Below are 25,525 nucleotides of genomic sequence, written 5' to 3' on the forward strand. Positions count from 1 at the left end.
ATCGACAGCCTTACCTCAGGGCGAACCTCGGCATCCCTCCAGTCGCACGTCTATCTCCAGACCAGACCAGACAGCTATGTAATATATCAACCACCTCTAGCCCCCGTAAAACCCCCAATGCCCGCCCTATGTCCTCCGCCGACTTCGCCCGCGCACAAGAGCGCCTAGCCGCCCGCCGCCAACAACGCGAGTCCGAAGCCCGCGCGCGCACCGCAGCCGAGCGCTCTTCACGTGCCGCGTCCTCCGTCTCGCGATTGCCATACCCCTTCAACAGAGCAGCCACAGCGGGTCTGGGGCTATGGGACACGATCAAGGGCCGCGAGGGTACGCATCCGGCCTTCAGAGTCGGGCAGGTCGACGCGGAACTGCTGGATGAGGAGCTGCTGGAGCTGCTGAAGGGGCAGGTGGGGGAGGGGCTGAAGTATTTCGGGGTGAGTAAACTTTCCACACTACGCATCATCTCCCTCTACCCCCTCCGAATGCCAAGTTACAGCAAACACTAACACCACTCTTCCCACCCAACAGTCCCACCTCACCGACACCTACGCCCCCGAAATCCTCCTCCTCCTCCGCGCCGCCCTCTTCAAACTCACCCTCTGGGACCACAACGCCTCCTACGGCGCACATCTCCAAGGCCTGCGCTACACCGACGCCCGCGCACCTTCCGCCTCCCGGCCCCCGCCCAAACCCTGGCAGAAAGCCGCCTACGGCGTCCTCTCCATCGGCGGCCGCTACGCCTGGGCGAAGTGGGAGGCGTGGCTGCTCTCGCACAACGACCCCTACGACTCTCCATCTTCTTCGCCCTCAACTTCGAGGATCGAGAAACTATCCCGCTTGACGAACGCGCTCAGCACGGCGCATGAGGCAGCGGCCCTGACATCCTTTGCCGTGTTCCTGTACAACGGCCGCTATCGCACCCTCCTCGACCGCGCGCTGCGCCTCCGCCTCACCCCAGCCACCACCACCGCGTCGCGCGAAGTCAGCTTCGAGTACCTCAACCGCCAGCTCGTGTGGCACGCCTTCACGGAGTTTCTGCTCTTCCTGCTCCCCCTCGTCGGCGTCGCGCGCTGGCGGCGGCTGCTGGCGCGGTTCTGGCGGCGGACGAAAACCGCATTCCTAAGCCTTGTTAGGAGGGGGAAGAGCGCAGGCGATGACGACGACACCACCGCAGCAGGAGGCGGGGAGTACGCCTTCCTCCCCGAACGCACCTGCGCGATCTGCTACGCGGCTTCCAACCCCCTCCCCACCACCACCGGCGCGTCGGAAGCCGAAACCCTCGCCGCGAGTGCCTCGGGCGGCGTGGTGGGGTCCGCGCAGACGGACATCACGAACCCGTATGCCGCGATCCCATGCGGGCATGTGTACTGCTACTCCTGCCTCGCGAGCGCGATCGCGGGCGAGGAGGGCGAGGGTTGGAGTTGTTTAAGGTGCGGGGAGGTTGTGTACAGTTGCAGGCCTTGGGATGGGGATGTGGTTGAGGTGGTTGGGCGGCCGGCGTCAAGTGGGAAGGCTGTCGGGTTTACGGAGGAAGACTCGCAAGAAGAGAGGGAGGGGGAGAAGGGTGGGTTGAGGGATGTGGAGCCCATGCCTGAGGTCGATGAGCAGGAAGTCGAGATCGAGGAGAGGGTCAGGGAGGAGGTGGAGGCGGCAGGGGAGGTGGGGGAGGCAGGCGAGGGGTTGGATGAGGTTGAGGGCGAAGGGTGGTTGAGGGCGAGTGGAGTCGTAGAGCGCGAAAGCGAAACTAGCTCAGATGAGCAGAGTGAGGATTATGATGAGGGAGAGGGCGAGTTGAGTGATGTCGAGGTGGGCGAGGGGATAGATTAGGTGGGCTGATGCGGACGCGGAAGACGTAAAATGTTCTGGTTGACATCTTTCGGGGCTCGACTGCTGGCGTATAGAGGGTTTCTCTTCCTACTAATTCCGACTTGGTTGGAAGTTTTCAGATATCCCGTTAATATCATGTTACGCCATTTCACTTTTCGATACAGACGACCATCCGAGTCCGAGACTGTTCCCAGATGTTCAGTCTTTCACCCCAAGCGGCCGTCAATCATGATCATCCGAAGCTCGCCTCAGCAGTTACACAGTTTACCGGGTATCGATCATCTCATCACTTCCCTGCTTCATTCATATGTGCCTTGTGTCTAAAAAACAGGTACGTGTCAGTATATTTATTACGTGAGCTCCGCACTATCAGGTCAGAAGACTTACGCAGGCCTCCACTCATAGTGGTGTTTCCCCTCCGTCGGCCCTCCCGTACCAGCCTCGCCCTTGATATCGAACATGTGCTTGCCGAAGAAGTCGAGCTCAGCCTCGTAGAATGACGTCGGCAAACCTGTACCCCCGTTAGCGGCTCCTACGTTGAATAGCTGCGCACACAGCAAGACTTACTGGTATTAGTCATGAACTTAATATACTCCAACGTCGCGCTCAGCGCCGGAATGACATGATCACTCTCCGTCCCCTTCGCACACACCCTCCTCAGACTCGGGACCCCCTCCTTAATCTCCTTAGCAACCGTCTCATTAAAGAGTAGATTCATGCTCTTCTGGTTCTGATAGTCGTCGAACTCCGGCCGCAGCAAATCCGCAATATAGTCCGCCTGGATGATGCACCCGGCGGCCCAGATCTGCAGCACGGCGGCGTAGTCGATGTTCCACATGTTGTGCTTGTCCGCCTGCTCGATAATGTTGATGCCCTGGATGTAACTGCATAGGCAGGCGAGGTAGGTCGCCGTCCGCAGGTCTTCGATGAACTTGTCCTTCTCCTCGCCCTCCAATTTCAAGGGGCGAGGGTCGAAGTCAGCTTTCATGACTTCGCGGGCCTTGATGCGCGCGTCGCGGTTGGAGGATGCGAGGCGTAGGTAGTGCGCTTCTGTTAGGGTAGGCGCGGGGACGTGCTCGGTTACGGCTTCGGTGTTGGACCAGATGCCGGTGCCTTCTTCCCCGGTGACATCTTGGACTACTTTGTCTTGGACGAGAGCGAGGACGTGGTCGTCTTTTTTGCCTTTTTCTTCGTGCGTGTAGTCAGAGGAGTGGGTGCGGCAGATTAGGGCGCCGATGGAGATGAGGAAGGTGTTGCGCTGTGCGAGTATTGTCAGCTAAAGCACCTGTTTACTGTCATCTCGAAAAGGGTATAAGGTGATGACTGCGAAAAAAACTAGATACGCACCAACGGCCCATCCTTGTTCCACGCATCAAAGACGCCCCCAATATCCTCATAATTCATGCCCAGACCTACATTCATGATCTGCCAGGCCTCCGAGATCGCACACATCATCCCATGCTCGATGCCATTATGCACCATCTTGATATAATGGCCTGACCCACCCGTCCCCGCCTTCCCCACACACGGCCTCCCCTTTTCATCCTTCGCCGCCGCCATCTCCAGCAGCGGCATGACCTGATCCAGCGTCGAGTCATCTCCACCAGGACACATGGACGGTCCCTGGCGAGCCGCTTGGTAGCCTCCAGATACGCCCATGCCGACATACCGGATGCCTCGCGTGGCGCACTTGCCTTGGCGGCGCTCCGTGTTGGTGAAGTGCTCGTTGCCGGCGTCGATGATGATGTCGTTTTTCTTGAGGTAGGGCGTTAGGCCGTCGAGGACGGTGTCGCCGACGCTGCCGTGCGGGAGGGAGAAGAAGAAGACTTTGGGGGAGTCCAGGCTTTTGCAAAGGGATTCGTAGTCTGTGTTTGTCAGATCTTGTGTTACAAGGTTTCGAAGTGGAACTTTGGCCGGAGGGAAGCGGCAGGGCAGGGTGGGAAAAGCCGACCTGTGTACTTCTTCAGTCTCTCCGGAGGGATCTCATCTTTCTTCGCGGTCTCGATGACCAGGTCCATGGCTTCTACGGATGGATCTTGCAGCGAGACTTCGACCCCGTTTTCGGCGAAGAGGAGAGCCATGCCTCCGCCCATGCTGCCACAGCCGATCATGGCTATCTGTACGTGGAGTCAGTATGCAATATATCGATTATATGAGCTTTCATAGAAATATCTACCTTCTTGATATCGAGTCCGGAACTCATGATGGGCAGACAATTTTTCTCACAAAAAGTATCGGATTTTGGTAAATGTTACAGAGCTTCAGTGATGCTCCATGCAAGAGTGAGGAAAAAACGTGAAGCTCAGCGGGAGATATTAGAAGGCTGAGACGTGGTTCAACGGCTCGTTGGGCGCAGAATGACGTGAAGCGGGCAAGGGGCATCCAAACAATGCGTTGCCAGGTTGAAAAGCCATCTTATCCGTGGATACTCAGGTAGAGTACTTGGATGTCGTACTTTATGTAGTTGTACACTAGGGGGTTGAACTGGTAAACATCCGGTTCCTTCCATCGCGTTGTCGGCCTTGTTGATTTCCCTTCAGTATGATCACGGATTCAGCGTCATTCCGAGTCTGGTTTTAGGCAATCCAGCGGCCAGGATAGGGCAACACACTTTTTGGATGACCCTTGGAGACGGGATGGCCGGCCACGGGAGGATCTGAAGCGCGGGACCTTGGCGTGAGATGGGCGCCCAAGCTCCCGACAAGCTTTCAGCCACAGAGCTACCAGGCTCAAAACGCTCGAAGCTGTATCATGATCTAGCCTCATAGGGCCGAATGCATTAGGACAGGACCGAGACCATTTTGGCATACCAACATATTTCCTTACCGGTCACGCGGCTGACAAAAAAAGCGTCGCTGTGAACCCTAGAATGCCGTAGTAATAGATGAACAACGGCGTGAAATACAGTTTTCAAGAGAGAGATTTAAGATAACTAGCTTTACAATGACTGTCGTACGATGTTTACAGCTTCAATTATAACGGTGTATTGACAATGGTAATTATACAATGTTAGTGATCTATGCAATTGCTTATCTTCGCGGTGTCCGCGGTAACGCTATTCTTGTCGGCCGCGTGCCAGTGGGCTCTGCTCTACGAGTCGTATGGCTTCAGATTCCCGCCCTCTGCAATCGCAAAGCCGCTTCCCAAAGGCAAATCCTTATAAATGAAACATACATATCCCATCGGTAAGTAAAACACAGAAGAGAAAACTCAAGTGCCAAAGCTATGGACCGCTTGACCAAGAATGCATGGAGTTCCATCACTGATGCTTTGCGTATGCGGCTAACTGGTGCTCCCTCGCTCCGATTATGCTCTTATGCTCCACGAGGCAGAGGCGAGGATCCTCTAGTACGCATGGACGAAAGGGAAACCATGACGCTCGAGAATTCTGCTTCGTAACCGGAGACCGGCCTTCTTCCTAGGAAATGCATGCGTCTGTCAGTATGCTAGAAACCCTACTCCTCACAGTCATACCATGTCTCCTGTACACTAGCAAGCAGACGCTCAAAGTGAGGACGCTCCACATCCAGGTCGGCGATACCGGTATACCAGTCCGTTCGGAAAGTCTCAAAATCCTCCAACGGAGTCCATCCGAGTATGTTACGGCCGTTAACGTCGACACCTTGGATATTGGCGTCAGTAAGAATGTTCATAACTTCCACGTCCCCATATATAGCGGCTAAATGCAGAACGCTGCTATCACTGTAGGTGAGTAGATCCAGTCTTGCGCCCCTTTCAATCAACACGCGGACAGCTTGTGGCCTATCCCATATGATGGCGGTCATGATGGCTGACTGATTAGTGTCTCGATCTCGACGCTCGATGTCAGCTCCATGTTCGAGGAACTTCAGCGTAAGCTGGTGACGCCCTCTTAGAATCGCAACAATAAGCGGGGTATTCCCATCTCCGTCTTCGGCATCAATCTCAACATCGTGACTCAGTAGCAATACTGCAGCCTCAATGTCCCCATTAAGGGCTTTGGTCAACTTGTGAAGCGGGGTTCTCCCCATCAGATCAGTACATCTTGCTGACGCTCCTCGATCGAGTAACATGGATACACAGTCCATACAGCCGCTTCTGGCCGCAACGTGCAATGGCTGCTCGCCATCATCAGCCGCAATGTGCACATCAGCGTTCCATTGCAGTAGTAGGCGGACTTTTGTACAATCGTCTCTCGACACTGCCCAGAACAACGGTGTCCTACCCCAGCGGTCTTTCATGTTCAATGCAGAGCTGTCAAGGTCAAGCTGAGTGGCCAGATCCGCGTCACTAATGTTAAGGATGATCTTGTGGAGAACACTCATTTGAAGGCCCGCCCAAAAGTCTTTATGCTCCAAGTATGGCATGAAGGAATACGAAGGCTGGGTGGCTCCTGGGTCCGTTTGCGATTCGAGATGCGATTGGATGACCAGATCGACGAAAGAACTACTCCCGCCATACGTCAGCGTGAAGCTTCTCGGGCTGACCGGCGGCGGCCATCTTACCTGCCCATATCGTCCTCTAGACATGGCTCAGCCCCCCCTTGCAAGAGAAATATTACCAGGTCGTTGTGGCAGTACTTAAACGCATACTAGATTGACAGGTTAGTGACCGTTCCGTAGTTCGCCACAAGCATCTCGCCACGGCATATAGGCACTGGTTAGACACAGTAAGTGTACCGCGAGAAATCCACAAGGATATTTGTGTAGCTTGCTAAGCGCATTATATCTTCAGCGAAGTCTCAAGAACCGCATTTTGAAGAGGAATGAAGTTGCGATGGACTGAAACAATACTATCACTGTTGATGACTTACAGTTAGCGCACCTCGTCCATATGGATCCACGTCGAATGGGGAGGCCTGACCATCTTGAAAAGATTGCCGTATCAGATCCATCTTATTGAGGTTGATATAATGCCATAGAGGAGCGAGACTGTCAATCTTCCTTGGCATTCTAATTGTCCAGGAAGCCCCAGGCCCTGACAGATCCCTCCAGGTACCTGCGATCACAAGCGTTCGGCATAACATCCAGTCAGGAAAGGAGTACGTGAGTCGAGCTGAAGGATCACTACTCTCGCGACAGAAACGGTAATCACAAGCTTTGGCAGTGAAGTACGGTGTCCCTGTATAAGTGTAGAAGAGTGTTCCAAGCGCTCCGCTAAGCCATCGTGGTAACCCGATTCTGGTTCGAGTGTGGCATTGACATCTGCAAAAGCGAGCACAGCGTCGCCTCGCAATCGTGGCACTGATGCGCAGTCCACTTTGAGAAGTTGGCAGGCCACTGTTGGTTGCAGGCGGAGGGGAGGAACCTTGATGGCTTCCAGATTGAGGATTCCACACAGTCATCTGGCAATTATTTCTGGCATTCGGCGGTTCAACTTCATTTACTGTTCCGGAGCGGAAAAACGCCTGATCCAGAGTTCGCTGGAACAACCGCTGTCCTTCTGATAGTTCTGTAACGCGCTCACCCAGGTGCGTGGTCAGGTGTGTCGTTTCGTTGGCAACCACTTCCTGGATACATAGAACAATCTCTGCACGGTGTTGGTGCCTACGAGCATAAAGTCAGCGTAGCTCTTGTCGAGTCATAGAAGATGTTGAAAACGATCTCAGTGATGTCACACAGCGCGCTTACCCTTGAAGGATGTTCAGTGCATTCATGATGACGACGAGATTGAGCCGACTGTCTTTGAGATGCTCGCAAAGGCGCATGAGATGGTCCTTCTGGGAAGCCCATCCTCGACGGGATACTTTGGGACTTCCGTCCGGGTTGAGTTCTCCAGGCTTCAGAAGCCGAGTCTGTATAAGATCATCCAGCTCCTGAAGAATGCCTTGCACTCGGGCTAGTATCTGATGGAAGTTGTGAAGGCTACCAAGACTGTCCGAGAGCTCCGCATCATGAGATGGTTGAAGGACGCGCACAGCATCTCCAATGACGGTCAGAACGGCACTCAGATCTGTCACCTGATTCCCGAGTCCCAAGACTTCGTCGGGTGCATTCCGGAAGGAGGAAAGCTTCTTCGTGATAGAACCCGCTTGGCCTACTGCAGTGGCTATACCCACTACAGCTGCAGTGATAGAGAGAGGATCCATAACGGTTGTAGCAAAATCGTGCTTATCGACAAGGCTCTTCAAAGGCAGCCTTTGGGGGGCGGACGCTCTTATCGCAGGCGGAGGCCATGAGGCTGAGTCTCAGCCTTGCTTAACACCAAGCCATCTGCGGGGTGACGGTGCATACAACGTGGCGCAGCAACTGGAATACAAATCAGTATGATTCGCTGTGAGATTGTTCCAGTAGGTAGGTATGTATCATATGGAAGTAGAAGCACATTGCCGTGATACTTTGTTACTTCGTTCGACTACGTTTTTTTATGTACTGCTAGCGTGAGATGGGCGTCCAAGCTCCTGACAAGCTTCAGGTTTCCAAGGGCCGAGCTGTCGAGCTGCTAAGCTCGAAACACTCCAGACTCCCGTCCTTAGCCATACAAGGTGAGCCCTTTGTGACGCAGTTGCGCCTTAGGGTTTTGTAAATACTGTCCCATGACATTTTTGTCTCTTAAGGACTCAATTACAGGAAAACGAACAAATGGACCAGAGCCTTGTAGTGTCCCCTCGGTATTACGGCTCAATATCCCCCAGGCAGGGTTTCTTCTATGTACATACTCATGGCCTTACAGCCCCACAGCTAATCCACTATCCGCCGTTTCGTCTTTCCGGTCGCCAGTTCATAGCTTACTCCCCTCACCCGCAAGCGCGATACACTCAATCTCCACCGGCACCCCCTTCGGCAGCTGGTACACCGCTACACAGCTCCTGGCCGGCTTGTGCGCAAAGTACTTCTCGTATACCCCATTCATCTCCGCAAAATTCGCCATATCCGTGATGAAGACATTGCACTACCAAAACCAGTCAGCATACCACTATACACCACCGTCATTTCACTCCCCGGCGTCCTCCCAAACCCAGACCTAACACCGCTCTCATCTGGTGCTCGCACGAGCTACCGAACCTGCCCCCAGCCTCGAAGCACAGACTCAAGCAAAACCACAACCTACCTTGACTACCCTCTCCATCCCACTCCCCGCCTCCTCGAGGATGGCCTGTATGTTCTTACAGCACGCCTCGGTTTTGTCCGCGATGCTGCCCTCGACCAGCTTGCCCTCGCTGTCGGCTGGGATCTGGCCGGATACGAAGATCGTGTTGCCGGTTGCTATTGCTTGGGTCTACGGAGTAGGTTGGAGGTGTTAGTTGCTGTAATAGGGGAAGGTGAGGTGGTTGTTGGTTCAGAACGCGTGGATAGAGGAAGGACTTACGTATGGTCCAGCAGCTAAGCAATAGGTTAGCTTTGCTCAGTTGGATTAACGGGCTTGTAGAATGGCTGACGAGGACACGCTTTGGACGTGAATATCTTCTTCATGTCGGCCATTGTACGTTGCTGGCGACGCAGATAGGGCTGTGCCGGTGGAAATTTGTGGATTCGGATGGTACGGATTTGATTTCTGACTGTGGAAAATGCCAATGTACGTCGGAGCATGAGAGATGTTTACGATCGTGTGCTCGAACGTGGGGCAGCTTCAAGGCGTAGTGGGGCAGCGCCGTTGTCGGCCCGACGCTTCAAACGTATCACGACGCTGGTTGAAGCTTTCTATGTAGGCATTGAATCTTGGTATCTATGTAGACGGAGTCTGACCTGCGCTAGCCTTGAAACATGTGATGAACTCGTATAAACAGACAGAAACCCATCTAAATCCGTAAGGTCGTGCTTGAGGTGTGGTGGTTCGTGAGAGTCTACCCATGATAATCACACCTTCTGATCTCGACCATACCGTGCTTGTTGACACGGTAGAAAAACACCGCGTTCTCATGTAATGAGCTCTTGATGAGCCAGAAAGTAAGCGCAAGGAAAGGCGAGCTCTATCGAGCACTCTCCGGCCCTTCGGCTGACGGTGCATCGCCCTCTTTGCCCTTCTCCTGGCTCGATATCAAAGTGTACACTGGCGCATCGAGCTTCGCCCGGCCTTTAAGGAAGTCGAGTTCGAGCATGAAGACGTATCCCAGCAGTGTGCCTCCAAGCTTCCGTACGAGCGATCCCGCCGCCGATGCTGAGCCACCTATGTAGCACAAGTCAGCCAATAGGGTTACCTGGCACTCGATACTATTCCCCCTACCTGTTGCTATGATGTCGTCAACAATTATCACACGCTGTCCATTTTTTATGGCACCCTTCTGTATCTGGAAGAAATCCTCCCCGTATTCTTTCTGGTAGCTCGCCGTCTCCGTCGGCCCCGGCAGCTTCCCCTGCTTTCTTACCGGCACAAACGCCGCACCAAGCCTCAGCGCAAGCGACGGTCCGAACAGGAACCCTCGCGCCTCCAAACCCACAATCACGTCCGGTTTTTGCGATTCTCCATACGACTGAGTGACGTGTAGCTCCAATGCCCGCAGGAGCGCCTCATGCAACTCCGGGTCCGCAAAGATCGGGAGTATGTCTTCGAAAAGTATACCCGGCGAAGGAAAGTCCTTGTATTGTCTGAGCGCCTGCCGCAGTCTTATTTTAAGATTGGCGAGTTCGGCGGCGCCGGAGGTAGCGGCGGGGGAGAGCTTTCTTTTGGAGGCATTGTTGTCCGCGACGGTCGGGTCGGGCTTGTGAGGCGGAGGATGCGAGGCAGTGGAAGCTTTGTCGGCGGCTTGCGTGGAGGGCCCTGTGTTGTCGGGGTGGCCGTGGGGTGGATGGGAGGCGGTGGAGACAGGTTGGCCGGACATCGTGGAGGCAGGAGGGGGGAGGCAGAAGAAATAATAAACTGCAAATGCCGGTCAAGAGATTGTGAGCGCGAGCATGTACCACTTTGCGCGAATTGGATGCAGCGTGGGAGAGAACGAAGCGTGTGGTTGGCTGCTGTTGGTCGATGAACATTTTTTTGGGCCAAGGACGGGCCGAAGGCTGAACAGTCACATCAGACCGGACGCAAGCAACCGCCATATTTTACCTCAAAATGGAACGTCCGAGTCGGAGATCTGGTTGTGGCTTGCGTGGGATGCCCGGTGGTTGCGAGGCCTCTTTGTTCCTGCCATTCCGTTCGACCAGACAGAGGATCTGGGCTCGAAGAGAACGAACAGGAGCCGCTGATATCGGGTGTGGACGGCTTAGCTCACCACCACCAGTTCGCAAAAGCTTTCACATGGAGACGGTCCACCTTCCTGTTGCTGATGTCGGATGGAGTGGAATAAGCTCCGCAACCCCAATTGTGCGACACACATGTGTCCGACGGCTGGCCACGTCTGCGCGCGTCACGACATTCCCAACCGCCGTTAACGCATCTCTGACATCTCGAATTGTCAACTCCCCGGACTGAAAGGGGACATCGACGGTGTAGGTAGTCAGTCAAGCCATCGCGCACCTACTTCCGCTCGGATGCGCCATATTGTGGACTCACTGCACGAATAGACCGTCCTTCGTAGTAGAGAGCCTTACATTGGAAGACATGTGAGGCTCGATCGGTACCATGTTGATTGGTCTCGCGTCGCTGATGTCGCTGGTATTTATCGAGTCAATGCCAGGTTGAAGACACGACCCATCGTCCCCAGTGTCTGGAGACTGCCGAGTAACGCGAGAGAAGCTGGGGGTCCGAACAGCGAAGAGCACCCAGGAGAGGTTGCGGTGAAGACAGTCGGCAGCCGATGCAGTGATTGGCTGTTGCGTAGACAACCACGCTGGCATTGGATCTGTCCTGGGCTTGGTCGATGGGGGTATGCATAATGAGGCTTGCACCTCGAAAGGCTAACGAACACTGCCATGGCTCTTCATCGAATGGAGAAAACTGTGGGGATGCACTTGCTCTGCCCCGGCATGAGCTTCGAGTTACAGCAATCGTGGCGGTGCATCACGTGGCTTGAGAGCTTTCCAAGGTTCTCTTCATCCGGAAAATCCTGGCTGTTGCCTGACAGGTCCATCATATCATGTCCATCCGCTACTTAGGTAGGAACACGTCGGCGTGCTTACTGATGTTGGTGATTGCATCAACGGCTTATCGGGTGCTTGCCTGTGCCTGCTTGTTTAATGCGGCTGTTGCAGATCAAACGCTCTGTACTAGGCAACGACCATTGTCGGCGGCAAAGGAATAAAGGAGATGCGCCCTAGCGGTCCAGTGACTCAGCCTTGCCTGACATGACTCCTTGTCGGGGTTGAAGGCAGCAGTAGGGCGACAGGTATTAATAGAGCGGCTGTCCTGGTTTCAAAACGTCTTCAGCCTGCTGCTGTTCTCTTCCTGATAACCTCTGCATTTCTCCAAAAGACTGCCCAAAGCAACCATCGACAGCGCCACCAGGATTTAGATTTGGGTGAATCCAGTGCTGTGAAGCGATCTTCTGGAGGTATGTCTGGCGTTGGCAATCCATCTTCACCGTCTTAAGCTCATTCACACCGCCGTCTACCTGCACCACGCCCCCCTTCATGTCCCGTCTACCAACACAAGGTCTCTTATCACACTTGATTTCTTGACGGCAAAACCATGCCTTCGAGCAAAGTTGCTGGGGCCAGGTGCAGTCAAATCCGCTGTCAGATCTACAATTTGCTAAGCAAGGGGCCACAGACGCCCGGCTTCGAAGATAAACTTCACCGTCTCAAGGCCAAACATCTCCGGTTACGTGCAGCAATGGTGACAGCACGTGACGATGACTTCTCGTCCGACTCTGAATCAGATACACCTGCCGTGAGCACTCCAGCCACGAACGGTGCCAACGGCGTTGTCAAGATAACCAACGGCCTCACCATTAACGGCAAAGAGAAAGCGGTTGAGGTGAGTCATTTTGACGGCAGTCTTTGAGCCCCGAGTAACCACTCGTCTTCACTCCGCAAGCATCAAGCCACCAAGTGTTCAGCACACTAACTCACCAAGCAGGAGCTTTCGCCTGCCGAAGTCGGCATGCGATGCGGCCTTAAGCATTTGTACTCGGGAAAAGAAGATAAGAAAGGCCGCTTCCAGTGGCAGGACTCCATCCCAGAAGATCTCGGCGACCCGGCCGAGGATGCAGAGACCGCCAAATGGGCCCTCCTCGTGAGGCAGGTCAAGGTCTACAATGATCCGCGGAAAGTCCTTGCCATCCACTCCATTGTGGTGCAGAGCCCGCTGCTCAGGAAACTCCTAGGTCACGTGATGAAGGACTACCCTGGCGTCACCGTGGGTCTACAGCGATTGGAGTTCTCCGGCAAGTTCGAACCGCTCATTCACCGATGGACCGAACTCACAGAGGCTATCGCGAAGCTTGGAGACTCGTCCGAAGATGAGAGGCAAACGAAGAAGCATGCGGAACTGCTGCAGCAGCTACTCCAAACGGAGTTCAAAAGCTTGACGGAAGCGTCTCAGGACATGAAGTCCAAAGGCGTGATGACCTACGAACATCTGTGGACCCTCTTCCAGCCAGGTGCCCTCATATACACTCGCCAAGACGGTCACGAGACGGTCATAAAGCTGCAGGAGACAAGATATGGCCAAGACAACTGCGGAAATCCATGCTTTTGGCTAATATGCAAATACAATGACTGGGACGGTACAAAGTTCGGGACCGTTAAACTGAACCTCAAGATCTACCCGTACACTGGCACGCGTGCAATTGCCTCTCTGACGGCTTTCCCACTGGACTTTCACCGCCATAAGGAGGATCTCACGGCGCGCTTGATCGAACGCGGTGGCAAAGCTGAAGCCCTTGCGGGCTCAAACTATAAGGGCTACCATGGCATCGGCTGGATGTACGGACAGTTTGGGACCAAGGACAAGTACAACATCAAAGGCCGCATCGTGATAGACACGTATGGTTGGAACCGGTAGGTTCAGCATGTCTCTTCAAGCTATACACCACGCTTTTGCCCGCCTGTAAAGTCCCATTGTAGTTCACCTGTGCTAATGATGTTAGCTTTAACCCGAACTACGCAATCCATGTGGCTGCTCTTAGCCAGAAGGAAGTGGTAGCGTCCACCGACGACTGCGAAGGCAACTCGGAAGATGGCGAAGAATACGAGGAAGAGTACGAGGAAGACGAAGGCGACATGCCCTCCGACGGGCACTTCGCCGACGAAGACGACCAAAATCGCAGGCCGCCCCTAACTGACGAGCAGAAACTCATGCTGACGCCTCTGTTGCGTGGCTACAGCCTAAAGACCAAGCAATGGCTCAACTTCTTCGTCAACTGCGTGCAGGAGATTGACTGGATGGAGGGCGCCTTCGACAGCCTTGTCCTGCCCGCCAACCAGAAGGAGCTCATCCTCGGCTTCACAGAGTCGCAGCGCAAGTACAAAGGCTCCTTCGACGACGTCATCGAAGGCAAGGGCAAGGGCATCATCCTACTCCTCTGTGGCCCTCCCGGTGTCGGCAAGACTCTAACCGCCGAGTCCGTGGCCGAAGAGATGCGCGTCCCGCTCTACATGATGAGCGCCGGGGACCTCGGCCTCGATCCGCGGAACGTGGAAAGCAAGCTGCAGAATATCCTCGAGATGTGCACGCGCTGGGACGCGATCCTGCTGCTCGACGAAGCCGACGTGTTCCTCGAGCAGCGCTCGCTCCACGAGCTCGAGCGTAACAAGCTCGTCTCCATCTTCCTCCGCATTCTTGAGTACTACGAGGGCATCATGTTCCTCACCACCAATCGCGTGCAGACCTTCGACCCGGCGTTCCAGAGCCGCATCCACATTTCGCTCGACTATCCAGAGCTGTCCATCGAGTCGCGGCGGACGGTGTGGAAGAATTTCCTGCAGGCGCATGACGCGAGCCTTGCGGCGACGACGGGGCGGAAACACCGTATCACGGAACGCCAGCTGGACTCGCTGGCGCTGATGAATATGAATGGGCGGCAGATCAAGAATGTGCTCAAGACGGCGCAGTTGCTGGCGAGCCGGAAGGAGGCGGATCTTAAGCATGAGCACGTTATGATCGTGTTGGATGTTACGCAGCATTTGCACAACTCGACCCGCGAGAACGAGAGGACACGCAGCAGCATCTTCTGCTGAGGGACGCGGGCATCGGGTTTTGGGTGGCGACCAGCGAATCAACGACTGCAGAGGCCACGCCTTCATTTGGGTGCGCTGCGCAGATGCGGCGTTCATTTTCCACGGTTGCTATTTTATGGATGAACTTTCGAGGCTTTGGATACAGCGCCGAGCACTGCACACCGCCGTCCAGGGCACGCCGCCGTTAGACGCTCCGGCATGAAGAATCATGGTTGGCGTAGAATTGGGATATGCGTTCGAGGGCTTACTTTACATACGATGGGTTCATAAGTCGAGGACTCGGACATATTGATATAATGAGAATAAGGAGTTTGCCGTCTCGTCACTGAAATAACTTCCGTTGCTTTTAATTTATCGAGCAGTAGTCTTGCATGTGTGATGCGCAAAGAAGACGGCCCATTCTTTATGCCTGCTGTAATTACTCTTATCCCGCTAAGATGCCTCTAGAGCGCCCAGCCCAGGTTGGCATTGAACTGATGGGGCAGCTGTGAGTATAAGCGGCTGTACTCCCTCTCGGCGAATGCTATGCAAGCCGCTCGCGCGGTCCATTACTCTATAAAGCGTACTAACTAGCATACATGGATGTTGTGTCTTTCGCACATCTAACTCTAAACAGGATCGAGATAAAGGAAAACGAGAAATGGTTAAGAAAGCAAAACAACCTGAGCGCTTTCCGTTCGCTCCGCAACGGCTTGCCAAACGCCCGTAACCTCCTTAAGTCACAACTTGCACCCTGGCGAGACTCCATCACCGATCCAACGCTTGCGCATTACACATGTTCCAATAAACGCCCTTCCTTTTTATCAGCTCACCATGCGCTCCCGCTTCCACGATCCTCCCGCCCAGGAACACGCAAATAACATCCGCGTCCTTGATCGTAGACAGCCGATGCGCGACCGCCACCGTAATCCTATCGCCCTCCTTCGCAGCCTGCGCGATCGCCTCCTGCACCACGCGCTCAGACAGCGTATCCAGCGCCGAGGTGGCCTCATCCAGCAGCAGGATACGCGGCTTCCGGATCAGTGCGCGTGCAATCGCTATGCGCTGGCGCTGTCCGCCCGAGAGCGCGAGGCCAGCGGGCCCGCAAAGCGTGCCAAGGCCGTCGGGCAGCGAGGCGATGAAGTCGTAGGCGTTGGCTTGGCGGCAGGCGGAGAGGATTGCGTCGTCGGATATGTCTTCGTCGGGGGTTTCAAGGCCGATGGCGATGTTCTCGCGTATCGTGCCCTGGTAAAGGGTGGGCTCTTGCTGGACGAGAGCGAGGCATTGCCGGTATCGGCGCGGGGAGAGGGAACGGATATCGGCGTTGTTGAGGGAGATGCTGCCGGATGTGGGATCGTAGAAGCGTTCGAGCATGGAGATCATGGTGGACTTGCCGCAGCCGGAGGCACCGACGAAGGCGACGAATTGACCGGGGTTGATCTGTGGTTGGTTAGGTTAGACTACCATCTCTGATATAAGGGGGGGGTTGACTCACTTTCAGGGAAACGCCTTTGAGGACCCGCTTGTCTGGCTCGTTCGGATAGGAAAACCTGATTCGGTCGACGTCTAGTGTTTGTGGGCCCGAGGAAGGTCCGCGGTCGAGGTTATCATCTGTTTCGGCGACTGTGGGCTTGATGCTTCGGAGCCAGAAGATGTAGTTAGCGGCTCCGACCGCCTTCGTGATGCCTTGAAAGGGTCAGCAATGGAAACTTTCAGACTCTCCTACCAGCACCTACTTGAAGTGTACGTGAAGAGCTGTGCGGCCGCTTGACCAGCGAAGAAGACGCTGATGAAGACCACGTAGAACTGACGCATGGAGTACTCCCCAGTTGAAAGCAAGCGGCAGCCGTACCTTCCGGGAATCGTTAGCCATGCTTCACCAGTGGCATTGAAGAGACCTACCAGAACCCAAGTGCCATGATCAGGAACTCCATCGATTGTGAGAGTGAGAACCAGAACATCGTCCTCAACGTTGAGAGAATGGATCCCCGGACAATGTTGTCCACTTGACTCCGGTATCGACGAAGAACAGTCTGCTCCAAAGCCAGAGACGCGACCGTACGGATGGCGGATACGGCCTCTGCAGCTAGGCCTGCGCTACTCGCGAACTGTTTGCCTTGCACCCTGTTGATCCTGACCTCCAAACGCATGCGCAGATACCCGGCACCAAGGAGCGGCGGGAGACCGCCGAACACGATGACCAGGCCGAGTTTCCAACCCATCGCTATGGCAAGGACGTTACTGGCCATCAGGTTGACCATGATTATCAGCATAATCGAGAGGTTGAATCCCATAAATTCTTGCAGCTGGGTCGGCAAAGCGGACAAGGAACTGGTCAAAGCCCCGACGGTATTTTCTGGCCGGTTGAAGAACTGCATGTCCTGCCGCAGGATCGATGTAAAGATCTGCAGGCGGTAGCGGCGGGTCATGTACTGTGAGATGATGTTCGAGACAAAACCTAGGAGGAAGAATAGGACGAGGTTCGCCAACGCTACGACGAAGAACATGAGTGCAAGGAAGTCACTCCTATGAGTTGCATCACTACCGGTCAATCTGAAAACTCCCATCAATTCCGCCATGATGAGAGCTTGAGCTGGGTAAGTCACGCCTTCACTCTGGTCAGTATGGTGCATAACATGAGTGCGGGTGGTGACGTACCGCCAACGACGCAGGAGATCAGAACCAGCAGATAGTATACCCAGAGATCCGAGTGTTCGCGTAAAATCGTGAAGATTACCTTCACGAAACCAAACACTCTGTGTTGCTGGTAGTCGAGTTCCGGTTGTTCACATGCAACGCTCTCTCCGGTTCTGACCTGCGCCATAGATACATGCCGGCTGAGAGTGGATTCCGGCTCGGCATGGGGAGCATCGACTTCCTTCGCCGCTTCCTCGGCGTGCCTTTCCAAGTTCTGGGCCCTTACAAGCCTAGAATATGTGCCGTCTTCGGCCAACAGAGATGCATGCGTTCCCTGCTCGATGATTCGTCCCTGGGAAAGGACGACGATATTGTCGGCGTTCTTAACCGTCGCCAGTTTGTGCGCAATGACGATGGTCGTCCGATTCTTGGACGCTTTGTCCAGCGCTTCCTGGACAACGAGTTCTGCGTGAGGATCGAGAGCACTGGTCGCCTCGTCCAGTAGCAGCACCGCAGGGTTGGAGACGATGCTTCTGGCAATGGCAATACGTTGCTTTTGACCGCCAGACAACAGCCCGGCTCTTTCACCAACCCCAGTGAAATAGCCCTCGTCAAAGTTAGCTGTCGTTCAACTGTTACAGTGTGGCACTCACATTCGAGAGGTTACTGATGAACTCGTGGGCATTGGCGAGTTTGCAAGCTTCCTCGATAATTGGTAGCTGCTCTTTCTCATCTAAGAACTCCCATTCTGTCCCGACCAGGCCGTGCCGGACATTCTCAAAGATGGTGCCATTGAACAGCACGGGCTCCTAAGAAGCACAGATATTAGCAGATGGCCAAAAGGCAGGTCGCGCATGACCAACTCACCTGCTGGACAAGTCGAACCCTGGTCCGCAGCCATCTGGTATTGATGTCCTTCAGAGACATACCGTCAAGGGCTATGGAGCCTGAATTGGGATCGTACCAACGCTCTAAAAGGCCGACTATCGTGCTCTTGCCTGAGCCACTGGGGCCGACCAATGCGGTAACTCGATTAGCCGGGAAAGTCAAGCTGAAGTTGTCGAGAACCTTCACATCCGGACGAGTCGGATACGAAAAATTGACGTTCGAGAAATTGATTTTGCCAGAAACGGACGCAGGAAATGCGCCAGATACACTCATCGAGTCGATGTTTGAAGTACGGTCGATCGTTTTAAACAGGCTATCAGCTGCAGAGGCAGCATTAGTAAAGGCGGTGAGATGCGGCGCCAGTTGGGTCATAGCTGATGCGGCAATGATAACCGAGAACAACACGCTGAGGATTCAATTAGCAGAGTGTACGCTGAAAACTGACATATCTAACTTACATCACTATGGTGCCCGGATCTTTGATCTCTCCAGAGAAGAACATACGGATACCCTGCCAAAACGCAAGCGCATACGCAGCATAGACCAAGAAGTACTCGGTGCAATAGAAGAGCCCCCAGACGATAGATTTGCTCCTCCCAATCTCGTATGCGCGCTGCAAATGCCCGTCATACTTCTTGACCAATTTGGAGCCTGCCGAAAAAGCGTGCACGGTGCGCATGCTGGAAATGGTGTCCCCAGCCAAGGCCGCGGCAGCAGAGTATATTTCAAGCATGCGTGACTCCAATCTAGCGTCGATCATAGTGGCAATACCCGTAATGAGGATAATTGCAGGTGCAACTCCAATGGTAATCAGTGTGAGCTTCCATTGTGCGACGAATGCAATTACGATCGCTGCAACAAATGAAGCTATGGCTTGAACCGCAAGTCCCAGCTTCTCCGATATGCCTTGTTGAATGAGATTGCCGTTTGTGGTGATCTGAACAGCGACAGAACCACTATCTCCTGCGTCGAAGTAGGCGATATCCTGGGACAGGGTGGCCTTGAGGAATTGATACCGGATGGATCGTGTGATTCTAATGCCTGAGATTGTGATAGCAGTCTGGACAAAGACACACTGTCAGTTTGGAAACACTGCGTAGTGAGCAAGGCAGGGGTTTGGTAATACCGTCCAGATCCAGGCTAGCACAAATCTGGCCAGGAAGATATACACAAAGTATAGCCTGAATCAGTTGGTCAGTAAGACAGACTACCAACCGACGGCGGGGAGGGCAAACCCACGCATATTTGTTTACATCCTGTCGAAACTCCGCCGGCGATGACCTGCCTTGCGCAAAATCATTCACAACCGTGACAAATTTCCCAAAAACGATTTCGACGAATGGTAGAGCAACGCCGGATCCGATGGCGGCGACGAGGGCCACGGAGTTCAGGACGTAGTCCTTTGGCTCGGAAAATGAGAATATTGTCTATAGATACCACGTTACATTACAGTCTATGGTGTTGAATCTGTCGGGAGTACTTACCTTGTAAGCCCAGAATGAGTTAGTCTTTCTTCGGTTAATCTCGCCTTGGCCATTTTGACGGTCGACATCTTTCTCGTGTCCCATTGCAGTTCTGGAAGAGTTGCTCAAATTACTGACACAAGTACAGAAATGAAAGAAAGACTCCTTATATTTATCATCTTGACTCGCAGATGTGAGCGCCGGGGCGCAGCTGGAGAGGTCCGCGGCGCATAAGGCTCAGTGAAATTAGCCGCTGCGGAAAAAGTTGGCTGTGGCAGGGCAGGTAAATCGGCAACATCTAATTTCACGGAGCCTTGGCCCACGCTTTCCACGGACGCCGCGGTCGAGGGCCTCCGAGACTCCAGTATGCCGCAGCCTGTCGCTTCTCCGCCACGCATAACCCAGGAGCAAGACTCTTCAAGCTTCAGTCGCGCCTTTCTGCTCTGGATTTAGCGGCCAATGGTGCGAGCGACATGGAACGTTACGAGCTTTGTGATCGCACGGCAGCACAACCACCAGAAATACTACATGGATCAATATATTCGAAATCCACTTGCCTCGGAACACAGCAAGCGGGCCCGTGATAGCTAAGCGTGTAGCTAGTGCATCTCAAAATCTCATTCGCACTGCCATAATCCAGATCAAGAACATTACATTCTGATAGAATTCCGACATCCTGCTACGAACAGTACCTCGCAGTATTGACAAATTTCCTAGTTTGCCCACTTCCAGGAGAGCGGAGCGGAGTAGAGAATGCTGATCCAGCGACCGTAGTGGTGAATGATCGTGATACGTCGATTTGGTGCTTTGCAGGAGTTCCGGTACACGCCCGATTCATGACGAGGTTTATTCTCTTCTGACCGCAGAGGAGGGACAGTCAGACTAACATGCCAATGATATCAGACAGGTCTTCTTCCAGAAGGCTCGCGAAGTACTGGTTGCTGTTGAACCAATCCCCCAGGTCCAATTGCTGACCTGGGACAGATCCGTCTCCCGCGTCCGCGATTGACTGCTGAGGCTGAAATGGTTGTGAAGCGGCTGTACCATCAGCGCTGTAGCCGGTGGGACCGGGCATCCAGCCGAGTGCGGCAAAACATCTGTCAAACTCATCGGTCCCTTGATTAGCCAGAAGATCAAAATTGCTTGCACCCGGTTGAATATTGCTTGCGGAAGGCCCAGTTTTGCACTGTACGTAAGACCTGGCAAGGACGTAGAAGAGGTTGAAGAGCCGGTAAGCTTTGTCCAGACCCTCGGACGACCGGCTTGTCGGCTGAAGGGAACGGACAAACGCCTCGAGACTAGCAAGGTCTTCTGTTGAGAGAGTCGCAATCACATGGCAGAATACTACCATGAACGGAGCAAAGGGGCAATGCAAAACAGTCCTTGATCAAGGTTAATTCAGTAGACGCTCACTATCCCTTTGTCCGGATTACAGTACACTAACGTACCATTGTATGTATTCCGGCCAGCTATTCTTGCCTCCAGTCCTGCGCTGCGCATCGCACTCTTGATGAGCGTGTAGCGCTTTACGGGCATGAAGAAGGGATTCTGTATTCGTCGAGAGGTATCCATAGGGATCTGGAGGCACAGCACGGTATACCAACGCCATGAGAGCGTGATATACAACCGTGTTGGACTTTATGTAGAGGTCAAGGGTTACCGGAGCGTGATGTTCGAGGGGATTGATCTACAACCAATGTCAATAGCACGTCTCTCCCCGGTAGGAGCCAATTGGACGCAAACCTGGATTCTGTTGGCTTTGGCTTGTATCTCTTGAAGCGTCTTCGCAAGGTGCAAAGCTCTTCGTACTCGCTCGGCTTCGGGCTGTCTCAAAGCTGCCGGGCTGTACAATTGCTCGTACACTTGACCATGCTGAGCAGCAAATTCGATCGAGTTGATCCACATGGCATGCCATGCAGCGAGATTGGTGTCTGGCGAAGGTGCTGGGAGATCAATGTCGACTTCGTAATCTTGAATCGTAGAAGAACACCCGACACGGAGAGATAGAGTTTTGTCCAGCCAATACGCATAGAAAAAGAGCGATTTTTTTGCCTCCGCCGACTCTGGACTGTCCTCTTTGAAGCTAGAAGCCCGGTGGTAGCCTAGCGTCTGGCATAGTCTAGCTGCTGTAGCTGTCAGTGTCCAGCACAGTGACGGTAAAGACATTTCTATGGCGTAAGTGGCCTGGAGTTATGGCGTTTCGTCAGTTTCTCAAAGTGTCTCTTTGGATCTGGTGACGTTACCCCTAGGAGAAGAGCCACGATATTCTCTTGTAGTGGCGGCAACATGAGGCTAAGGGCTTTCAAGCCGGTCTGAATATTCAATTGACACCGTTCCGAGTGTTGCCGATAGTTGCTGGCTATTTCGTCTTCAACATCGCTGTATTCCTGGAACAGATAGTACAAGAAAACGTTCACGGTAATGTAAACGGGGACGCTTTCGACGCCTTCGTTCTGATATACCTTCTCACACATCTCCGCGAGTCGATCAATGGTTAAAAAAGGGAAATATCCGTAGAAACACAGCGGAGTTTCATCTGTTACCTGATCAGCGGAAGGTTTCTGGCTGTGGAACGATTGAAAAGCACCTTTGGCTCTTTTCACAACTGCGGATGTGTCAACTAAGGGAGGCATGTCCTTTCTGAGGCGGGGACTGCTGTCAATAGCTTCCTTTGTGGAGAATTGAAGCTCCTTTGAACTGGCCATACTCTGCCTGTCTAGCAGCTTCTTCAGTGACGTCAGCGCCAATAGCAACTCAGGGCTTTGGTTCGCGCCGAGGCTGTCGTTGATGGCCTGTTCTGCAATTTGAGTGGCATGAAGAGAGTGAGCTTGGAGTGAGGTGGTGCCCTCGAACGAGCTTTCTTCTCGCAGCGTTGTTGCAGCCGGTCTTGCAGGGTGAGGAGGAGCCATATCGATGCTTGTCCGCTGGTGCATTGGAGACGGAAGAGAGCTCCCAGTCTCAGTCTGGATGGCTGCAATCTGCTGGATACTGCTCGAGAGATTCTGCAAAGTGCTCTCGATCCCAGCAAGCCGCTCTTCCATCCTATCGACTTTGGTCTCACTAGAACGACATTGAGTCACTCCGTTTTACAGACACGAGGAAACCAATACTTACTAATGCTGATCCAGCGACCGATTCACGCGCTGTCGCTGTTCTCTAGAAGTTCGAGCTGCTGTCCGGCAGTTCAATCCAGCAATCCGACAGTTCGAACAGGGCTGACCACGATCGCACCGTATCTAGGCTGTGAGTGAGAAAAAAGTCTTCCAGAATTTGCGATACCCGCGGTTCTTGCCTCTGGTTACTTGCCTTCCGGCCATGGCAGTTGCTGCACTGCCAACTAGGTCAGCCAGTGGAGTAAAGGAGAACTGGAAAGGAGGTTGTACGGCTCTAGCGAGCACTTCTCTGAATTGCTCGGAACTATCCATTCTCGTAAGCTTCCTAAGAAAATTGCCTCAGCATCCTGATAGGTAGAGTAGGTAGTTCTGCAGGACAGAAAGGCGTGGGGGATGCCTAGCCATCCAAACTAGGCCGAGAGCGCGCTAGCCCAAAGAGGTGGCAGTTTATACATAGATCAATCGTTCGCTATTCAAGAGGAGCGCCCATATAGCAGGCATAACTACTGTCTGTGATAAGCGCTAGGGCTCTGCCTACTTCAAGCCAGACGCAGTGAAACCAGAAGACATGGGCAACCCAACTCCGACCACTGCACCAGAAAGCAGTTTCTCGTATAGCCTCTCCTGATGACAATACCTCAGGCCACCAGATACGCCGCCCGTAAATTACTTCGTCAGACCTTCATGCGACTCCTAAAGAGGGCTCGGCCTTTCCGTTCTGCAGTAGCACAGGATTAACCTCCCGAAAAACAATTATCCGACCTGTTGCAATATCAATCAAGAAACGTTCGCCAAACCCGACCCAACGGACAAGGTTGCAGTCCTCCTGGAGGCGTGCAACAGTCTCATCAACTACGCAACCCCCTGATCCTGCCCCCCCGCATCTCCCATCCCATCCAACACGACCGGATCCCCCACACTCACCCCCGCGCCTCCACCCGCCTGTCCGTCAAACCCACTCGCCCCAATCCCCGAATCCCTCATCGCGCTCAAACGGCTCTCATCCTCCTCGCCCATGCCATCGACGTCCGGCCAAAACCGCTCTTCCAGCCAGCAGATCTGGCGGAAGACCTGTTCGCACCGCTGCATCTCTTCCTTGCCATTCGGGCTGGTCTGCGAGTTCGCCAGTTCGTCGACGAGGCTCCGACACGCGTCCACGAACTTACTGAAAGCCGAGGACGTCCAGTTGGGTATCAGCGCCTGATGCAGCGCCACGATATGGCTCTCCGTCGACGGCGTGGACAGCGAGTGGCTAAAACTCGCCGCATACATCCACGCAGTCCGATAACAATGTTCCGTCGCCCACAGCACGACCATTCCCTCCAGCAAACTCGCACTCGCGCTCGACGCGCCTAGAAAGAGATCCAGATACGCGCGGGTGATCGGGTTCGGCGGGTCCTGCGTAAGCTGCAACCCGTACTTGGTCGCCGTGATCTCGAAGAAGGACATCTCGCGCCTGATGTTGTTGAGCGCCGAGATCAGGAGGTCCATAGTGCGGTACAGCGGGTGGAATTGGCTGTTCGCGACGGGGGGCAGCCGGATTTTGGCGAGGAGCTGCCCGATGAAGCGGATGTAGCCGCGCGCGTAGTGCGCGTCTTGGACGAGCCATTGGCAGAGCGGCGCGGCGGAGAGGTTACCGCAGCCCGCGTGTGAGAGGAAGGGCTGCTGTGTTGCGGCGGTGAAGGGGCCGTGGGTTGTGGCGAGGAGGTGGGCGGTAAGGGAGGGGATGATGGTTTGCGGCGGCGCCGAGGCTAGGACTGGATGGCCGTCGCGTGTGCGCTTGTTCTGGTTGGGGCCGCGGCGGTGGATTTGGAGGTTCGGGTTCGGCTGCGTGCCGTTTAGGATGTTGTTCTGCGGGTTGCTCGTCATGCTGGGGTCAATTGCGCTGGTCTCGGCGGCGGCTTGACTGGCGGCGTGCGCTTGGGCATCGGGAGAGCTGAGGTACGCCTGGCATTCCTGTAGGTGTTCGATCTGGCGGGTGGTATTTTTGGCGCGGACGTAGCCGCAGTGGAGGCAGCGGACTTTGTTGCACTGGAAGACTTGTCAGAGGAGTTGCACAACAGATAACGATCGCAATGCGCGTGGACTAGAGATAGTCGTTGGATGCAAGAAGGTAAGCGACAATGGAGCGCATGAGCGGTGCATAGGAGGATGCTTCGATTGTACGGGTTAGGTGACGATGCTAGAGGCACGCACCTTGGAGGGAGTGTCTTGATCCTGATACTCGGCGAAAGCTCTTCGAATATCGGGATTGGCGTGTCTGCCGGGACGTCTGGTCAGTATCAGACATGACGCTGCTGCTCCGCTCCGTGGTGTGCGGAAGCAAAGTGGAGGATCACAGGGGGTGGGTAGGTGTTGAGCTTACCGGCCCATGGCAAACAGCTCCAGAGGAAGCTTTACAGCTATCTAATTTCCGTGCCTGTATCGATACTGTAATCGGTCAGGTAATTGACGCTGCCGTAACATTGCGAGCGGAGCAGAGGAAGTCGGCGCTAAGCCTGGATTTAGTCAGCCACACTAGCCGCAAAGAGCCTCATCCAGATTATTCACGGCCGATCGTGCCGGCGTCAGATTTGTGGGTATTTCAGCGCCCATGGCCTGTTTTTCTAGCGGTTTAACATGATACACGGTCAGATCAGTGGACCTC

General features: G+C 54.2%; 9 protein-coding genes across 9 annotated transcripts; 2 read left to right on the top strand and 7 right to left on the bottom strand.

Annotated features, from left to right (window-relative positions):
* Positions 1-128: 128 nt before the first annotated feature.
* Positions 129-1,824, top strand: W97_06564 (uncharacterized protein; the record flags this gene model as incomplete). The annotated part of the gene is made up of 2 exons (XM_007784438.1): positions 129-431; positions 526-1,824. The coding sequence occupies 2 exons, from the start codon at positions 129-131 to the stop codon at positions 1,822-1,824; spliced, it is 1,602 nt and encodes a 533-aa protein (XP_007782628.1).
* A 383-nt stretch (positions 1,825-2,207) lies between these two features.
* On the bottom strand, positions 2,208-4,027 carry W97_06565 (uncharacterized protein; the record flags this gene model as incomplete). The annotated part of the gene is made up of 5 exons (XM_007784439.1): positions 2,208-2,335; positions 2,392-3,082; positions 3,172-3,689; positions 3,776-3,941; positions 4,001-4,027. The coding sequence occupies 5 exons, from the start codon at positions 4,025-4,027 to the stop codon at positions 2,208-2,210; spliced, it is 1,530 nt and encodes a 509-aa protein (XP_007782629.1).
* A 1,252-nt stretch (positions 4,028-5,279) lies between these two features.
* On the bottom strand, positions 5,280-7,891 carry W97_06566 (uncharacterized protein; the record flags this gene model as incomplete). Its single annotated transcript, XM_007784440.1, has 4 exons — positions 5,280-6,249; positions 6,309-6,324; positions 7,270-7,349; positions 7,434-7,891. The coding sequence occupies 4 exons, from the start codon at positions 7,889-7,891 to the stop codon at positions 5,280-5,282; spliced, it is 1,524 nt and encodes a 507-aa protein (XP_007782630.1).
* Positions 7,892-8,523: 632 nt separating this feature from the next.
* W97_06567 (endoribonuclease L-PSP) lies at positions 8,524-9,224 on the bottom strand (the record flags this gene model as incomplete). The annotated part of the gene is made up of 4 exons (XM_007784441.1): positions 8,524-8,694; positions 8,854-9,021; positions 9,112-9,125; positions 9,182-9,224. 4 exons carry the CDS (start codon positions 9,222-9,224, stop codon positions 8,524-8,526), a joined length of 396 nt encoding a protein of 131 aa, XP_007782631.1.
* A 488-nt stretch (positions 9,225-9,712) lies between these two features.
* Positions 9,713-10,561, bottom strand: W97_06568 (uncharacterized protein; the record flags this gene model as incomplete). The annotated part of the gene is made up of 2 exons (XM_007784442.1): positions 9,713-9,909; positions 9,967-10,561. 2 exons carry the CDS (start codon positions 10,559-10,561, stop codon positions 9,713-9,715), a joined length of 792 nt encoding a protein of 263 aa, XP_007782632.1.
* Positions 10,562-12,450: 1,889 nt separating this feature from the next.
* Positions 12,451-14,798, top strand: W97_06569 (uncharacterized protein; the record flags this gene model as incomplete). The annotated part of the gene is made up of 3 exons (XM_007784443.1): positions 12,451-12,594; positions 12,697-13,619; positions 13,709-14,798. The coding sequence occupies 3 exons, from the start codon at positions 12,451-12,453 to the stop codon at positions 14,796-14,798; spliced, it is 2,157 nt and encodes a 718-aa protein (XP_007782633.1).
* A 747-nt stretch (positions 14,799-15,545) lies between these two features.
* W97_06570 (uncharacterized protein) lies at positions 15,546-19,870 on the bottom strand (the record flags this gene model as incomplete). Its single annotated transcript, XM_007784444.1, has 11 exons — positions 15,546-16,217; positions 16,273-16,463; positions 16,514-16,629; positions 16,680-17,385; positions 17,436-18,021; positions 18,068-18,223; positions 18,282-18,708; positions 18,761-19,362; positions 19,429-19,483; positions 19,542-19,729; positions 19,787-19,870. 11 exons carry the CDS (start codon positions 19,868-19,870, stop codon positions 15,546-15,548), a joined length of 3,783 nt encoding a protein of 1,260 aa, XP_007782634.1.
* Positions 19,871-20,642: 772 nt separating this feature from the next.
* W97_06571 (uncharacterized protein) lies at positions 20,643-22,806 on the bottom strand (the record flags this gene model as incomplete). The annotated part of the gene is made up of 6 exons (XM_007784445.1): positions 20,643-21,076; positions 21,214-21,313; positions 21,366-21,452; positions 21,509-21,949; positions 22,009-22,301; positions 22,353-22,806. 6 exons carry the CDS (start codon positions 22,804-22,806, stop codon positions 20,643-20,645), a joined length of 1,809 nt encoding a protein of 602 aa, XP_007782635.1.
* A 924-nt stretch (positions 22,807-23,730) lies between these two features.
* On the bottom strand, positions 23,731-25,251 carry W97_06572 (uncharacterized protein; the record flags this gene model as incomplete). Its single annotated transcript, XM_007784446.1, has 3 exons — positions 23,731-24,909; positions 25,075-25,138; positions 25,244-25,251. 3 exons carry the CDS (start codon positions 25,249-25,251, stop codon positions 23,731-23,733), a joined length of 1,251 nt encoding a protein of 416 aa, XP_007782636.1.
* Positions 25,252-25,525: the final 274 nt, after the last annotated feature.

Source organism: Coniosporium apollinis (genome assembly GCF_000281105.1).
Source record: "Coniosporium apollinis CBS 100218 chromosome Unknown supercont1.33, whole genome shotgun sequence".
Taxonomy (NCBI): domain Eukaryota; kingdom Fungi; phylum Ascomycota; class Dothideomycetes; genus Coniosporium; species Coniosporium apollinis.